We start from the raw sequence: 6074 nt of genomic DNA on the forward strand, positions 1-6074 counted from the left end.
TCATGCATTTATTTGCCATGTATTGCACCCAGCTGTTAGTACAAAGGTTCTTGTTTTATAGATGAAGCGCAGAGAGGCCCAAGTCCAAATTCTGTAAACTATTTAGTCACCTCATCTCAGTTCAATTGCATCTCTCAGGGTCTGCCTAAATGATCTCACTGGGTTATTCATGATGCTTGCTCTAGAAACAGTATTTCTGTCATAGCTTACAAAGTTTAAACAATTCCAGTCTTACATTTAGTCACTGGCCACCTGCCCATCTGAGAAATGGCATTTATGGAAGGCTATTAAAAAAAAATAAATCACATCCTCTCACAAATGTTATCTGTGGGCCCCTGCTTGTTCCTAGCTTTGCTTTGCTTCGGAAGGCAGAGGAATGCATTTTCCTACAGCTCTTTAGCACCCTCTATTGTTTTTCTAATCAAAATTTGAATTGCTGTGGCATTAACAAAAGAATATATGCAGTCTTTTTCTACAGCAGCATAAAAATAAGGATCAGTAATATAGTAGTGTGTAACCAGAAGGCAAGGAAAGCAAAAGGTTATAGGTAAGTTTCTATACCAATTCACTGACTCACACAAAAACGCTTCCTTGAAGGCAGAGAGATTTTAGCTACTCACTTCAGCAAAGAGTTGAGCCTAACAATGCAGAAGCTTTGTCTAGTAAGACCCGAGTAGTGACTGCAGAATTTAACCTTAGAAATGTAAACTGGAAACCATAACACACAACATCATATTAGGACAACTATAAACAATGAGAAATAGGTCTAAAGGTTTGTTAAGTGTTCTCAGATGATGACCTTGTAAGATGTGTTTTGAGTGGTTACAGAAAGTGCCAAATGGATTCAGTCTGTCAGACAGTTATTCAGCCATTGCATGGCTATACATTATTATTACTTGTTATAGACTTCAAGTGGAGGTGGGGAACCAAAAAACTCAACACACAGAACACACATTCAAAGCAAGATTTAACTCTGAGTTGGACAAAGTCCATATGCATGTGAAGAAGTACAAGTGATCTGAGGATCTTCTAGAAATTCTTTGTAACCCTGAAGCTACTCAAGAACTATTTCCATGGCTGTCTCTTGAAATGCTTGTTTCAACTGAACGCACAAACTTGCCATCGTTCTCTGAATTAACTCTTATTGCCTTCTAAATGATGAATATAACCCGATATTGAAGTGGCACGTGTAAATTTGCATAGGTCAAAAATGAAGAGCTTCCCAAAGTTTTATGGAAGATATAGAGGGTCAAAAATCAAAAATCAAATCCAAGAGTCATGAAGGGCCTGAGCTCTTTAACAACTGTTGTGACTCAATGCAAAGATAGAAAAATTGTTCAGGGCCAGGCAGAGTTCAACATGGAGGTGAATTTAGAAGCAAGTACATCTGAAAAACCAGGAGCAAGTCAAACGCCATGTAAGATATATCTGACTTCCTCCTAAGTTTTCTCAACAGGGCAGAAGACTTGCCTGTGTAAGGCTTATGCCAGAACAAGACAGATGGCATTGGATGTGAGGGGTGGAGAGCATCCTCTGGTCCCTAGGACAGATGGTCCTAGGTCAGGGTCAACATCTTGTCTAAACGCCCCCTCTTATATTCAGAATTTACCCTTTGACATTTCAAGTTTCTCTTCTCTTGTTACCTAAACCTGACAGAATCTTGGGTGTTCCAAATCTGAGGAAATTTGATTAAATGGAAGTACCACTAAATGTCAGACCACAGCAGATACTGCAGCATCGGAACTTAGAAGTCAGTTACACCAGGAGTGAGATACCACGTGAAATGTCGGAGCAATGCCAGAATGAAACAACTGGTAAAGAAAGTTACTATTTTTCACTACTATCTTAGCAGCTGGTGGTTGGTTCAGGGAATTCTATGCTTTCATCCCCTTCCAAGCTCCTCTAAGACATACTTTGAAAAAAGGAATGAAAGGAATATATGATAGCAGAGGTTGGTAGTATGTAAAAACAGGCAGTTAACATTTACACGTTAAGATTCCTTGAAACCAAAGCCCTGCGATAGGAAATCAGTACAGTGTCTGATACAAAATGGGTGGGGATACCTTAGGCAATATATGACAGTAGAAGTACTTTCACTAGCTTTCAAAACATCGACAGATAGATCAGTATTACAAGCCTCTGTAAAAACCTGGGTTTGTGCTCCATAAGTAACTTTCAGTCTGCACTGCATCCAGAACAACTGTTTTGATTAATCTTTCTGGGAAATACTGTGATTTAAATATAGACCAATGGCAATTACACTACCCTGAATTCAGTCCAAAGAATTAAAGTCAACCCAGCAAATCTACTGTAAAAAAAGAAGCAAATATAAGCTGAATATAACTTCATCATTTCTTCTATTTGCCTCCTCTGTTTGGAATGTTAATTGCATGTGTGATGCTTTACAGTGTCCAAGTACCTTTTAATTTTACTTACAAACTAGCATTTCCATGCAAAATGGATAAAGAGGATAGGAGAGCTAGAATACTGTAAAGGAACTGAGTGATCAGAAGGACCAGAATTACATGCACGGGTGACATTTGAACAGAACTACAGAAAAATGCAGCACTGTTCCCTTAGGAAGCAGAACCAAAATACTCCAATTCAATGTAGGAACTTGTCAGTTTAAAATGACTTACAAAGCATAAGCTCTCAGCTGCAGAGGTGCTTTCATGTAACAAATGTTGGATTAAAGTCCAGGCAGAAACTTCCAGTAAACATACAAAAAGTACACACACAACCTTGTGTACTACATAGTCATGTTCAGGAGCAGCTACTCCAAGTTCCTATCAGCAAGAGGTCAGGAACATCATCTTCAGCAACAGAATAAAAGTCTTGTACCATATCCTGCTCAGCAAAATTAAGGTAGCAGTGGCATACAAGTGGCTTCAATAAACATCAATCCAGGAACGGGGCTGGGCCCTGGCCCACCTGCAGCATAGGAGTACAGGATACCACAGCCCGAGCTGAAATGGGATCTGTGGGCCCATGGAAGGGGATGGATAGGGGTCCCTGGTGAGGCTGCTTAGGCCCTACAAGACCCAGTACTGCCCTCAAGGCTCCAACAGCTGGATTCACAGATGACAGCAGGTTTAAAACTGAGTATTATTTTCCCTCTGATCAGCACGTACACATCAACTGGATTGCAGGACTGAGCTGTATCCTTGTGCTCTATTTAGGTGGGAAGGGTAAGAAAGCCCTGGGGCTGGAGAGATTTCACCTCTGTTGGTGTGTCTAGTGTCTTCCCCTCCAGGATATGAAATGGCATACTCCTGACCTGTACCAGCATACTCCCACTTGTGGTGTTTGTTTGGGACTGTTTTTTAACAAAAAATAAATGTTCTCACAATTATAACTTCTATATTATAAGCAGATACCAATCTGTCACTCTCCTACTCCACGGAAGTATAACAGCTTAACTTGGAGCTGTACTGTCCAACACTGGATACACACAGCAGCAGCTCCAGAGGCCATGTCTACCTTTATGCTTGTCAAGGAGGAACACCCCTACATTGCCTTCCCTTTCCCTGCATCTCAAAGCATCCCAGATGCACATACAACTTTCAGCTTTGCTGCCCATTATGCTCATATATGCCAGTTCCCCAGTGTTGTATCTTTCATAGCATGTAACTCTTCACAAAAATGGCCTTCTGGATGAGGAGATGTTCTGAATAATTTCATAAATAAGGAAATAATGTCCATCTAATGGCTGTATCTAACAGCATATCACATGAGAGTACTCCAGCAACTCATGAAAGTTTTCAGACTTGAAGGAAAAGGCCCCAGGTTGGAAAATTACCGAGATTCCAAAGTATTCAGGTAAGTGCTGGAATGAAATACTGAAGTGAAACGTCCTCATGAAGCAAGATGAAGTGGACAATTCTTTTACTTACAATATCTGTAAAGAGAAAAAACCACCACAAATCCAATTTAAAGAAGGAAAAATACTTTAAATCTTCTACAGAATGCCATCATCAGAATACAATGCTTCTACCACTTCTGACAGAAGGATGACTAGACATACCATCCATCCTGTAGTATTTAAGTCCTCGTGGGTCTATGAAGCATTATTTAAAAGTCTATGAAAGCTGATACCAAAAAGGAAGGACGTAAGGTATAGGCCTATAATGCTATACTCATGACTTAAATCTTCCTCAGGAAGTATCTGCATTAAACCGTAACTCAACAGATGTTCTCAGGAAAAGCATGCAAAGTTATCAAAATCAAATATAAAACCCTGCTACAAACTGGGGGCTTTTAAGAAATATTAAAAGTCCTCAGGTATAGTAAAATCAGTCAAGTTTCAAACAGACGAGACAGAAGATCTGCTGTTCTGCTGAGACAAATATGGCAAAGATCTCTCCTTTACTGGAGTTAGCAAGCACAGCTGCTGAACTTACTGCACAATGCTTTTGTGGGGTTGACCTGCTGTCCAGCAAGCAGCTGCTGCAGCTTCCTGATGTCTATGCGTGCCTCAGCCATGCTTTCTGGATCTCTGTCTTGAGAACTTTGACATCCATCCTCTAATGCTAAAAGTATAAGAACACAACACTTGGTCAAAACATCAGGAGTTGCAACACCTACAGGAACACACCTGACAATCACTGAACAGCTGGTACCCAAAGGGGTTGTTTTCAGAAACAGCAGGACAAGGAAGAGAAAGCCCAGTTTTCCTACAAAGTTGTTAAGGATACTGGAATTCCCTCACTAACATGAAATAGCCATTGGCCACTTTTTAAGGTTTCATTTGAAAAAACTCAGAGTACTTGATGCTACTTTGTAAGGACTACCAGAAGGTAAGTACTGTTATCAGCATCACACTGAAATCAGCCACAAGAGGCAACAAACCTGGAAACTTACCCCAGGAAGGATTTCCCAAGTCTTTAAAATGTGTAGTTACACAAACTAAGTCAGTTTCTATTTTCAAGTTCATTTCTCCACTCAAGTTTGCTTCAATCATCTGCAATACAATCAATCTCAGTTTTAGGCAAGCCTCTTTCACACTGAAGAATTACAGAAGAATAAAGTGCAGCTTTGTTCAAGTACAAGCTTCCAAAAGCACTTCACTGCTCTCACAGCTGAACTGTACTTTCTGAAGATGGTTTGAACACTTGAAAGCTCAGCTACAAAAAGCATATCTCATTATTCCTGTGAGATGTATCCTAGATTAACCTCCTTGAAATTATGAAAAGAAAGAAATATAATTACATTCCAGTAATTCTAAAACAAACACTGGCTTTGGGAAGCTGATGTGTTGCGGAAAGGCTTTACAAATAGGAGACTGAAGCTAGAGAAATGCAAGGTTTCCTGCATTTGCACCAGCACTCCAGAAAGCCAGGGTGGACTGGAAACCCACCATGTCAGAGTCTAAAGTACAGGCTGACAACCAGGAGCTCTGAGTAGGATTTCCTTTAAATCATCCTTCCTCAAGTTTACCTTAAGTTAATTCCAGACATCTAACACAAGATTCACTTAAAGGGCATTTCTTTAATGAAATCACCTCGGAAGTCTGCAGGTGGCCTCCACAACAATCACAATTTCCTACCAGCTATAAGGAGTGGCTTGTAGCAGCAACACAGTTCTTCCAAGGAATCAGTATAAAGAAGGAAAGCTTTCCAGGAAGCCCAGGACAAGCTCTTCAGTGTTAATCCTAAAATAAATCCCATTGTTATCTTCAACCCTTAGAGAGCCTTCAGATGCCTTTCGTGCAATGTCTTATCCCAAAATAAGATAAACATGGGACACCAGTTTGGGCAACAGGGAAACATGCTATGGCCAAGATAAAATAAGGTCTGTAGGACACACGTCTGAAGTGCCTTAACTTACAATGTAATTACTGAGATTCTTCATTCTCTCCACAACACTCTTCATTGTTTTCAGCACTGGTAAGTAAATACTGACCTAGAAAGACATCAGAACTGCATTGGCACAAACATTTCATGTGTGACTGGGACACGGTGCATTTAGTTCTCCCTTCAATTCTATCTTATTTTGGCCTCTGTCATCTACTGAGTGCAGGAAGCACAATATTTAACTGAAATCAGCACAGGTTTCAGGAACAGAGGAACTCTTTC

General features: G+C 40.3%; 1 protein-coding gene across 1 annotated transcript in view; it reads right to left on the reverse strand.

The window, feature by feature from the left end:
• Window positions 1-3815: 3815 nt before the first annotated feature.
• HUS1 (HUS1 checkpoint homolog (S. pombe)) overlaps window positions 3816-6074 on the reverse strand; it is a 4661-nt gene continuing 2402 nt past the window's right edge. The window contains exons 4-7 of the mRNA XM_010023401.1: window positions 5827-5901; window positions 4861-4960; window positions 4401-4529; window positions 3816-3898 (exon numbers count right to left, since the gene is read on the reverse strand). Of these exons, the coding sequence (XP_010021703.1) occupies window positions 3816-3898; window positions 4401-4529; window positions 4861-4960; window positions 5827-5901 (387 nt within the window). The remainder of the gene's footprint in view (window positions 3899-4400; window positions 4530-4860; window positions 4961-5826; window positions 5902-6074) is intronic.

Source organism: Nestor notabilis, unplaced genomic scaffold, assembly GCF_000696875.1.
Source record: "Nestor notabilis isolate BGI_N333 unplaced genomic scaffold, ASM69687v1 scaffold31631, whole genome shotgun sequence".
NCBI classification, from domain to species: Eukaryota; Metazoa; Chordata; class Aves; order Psittaciformes; family Psittacidae; genus Nestor; species Nestor notabilis.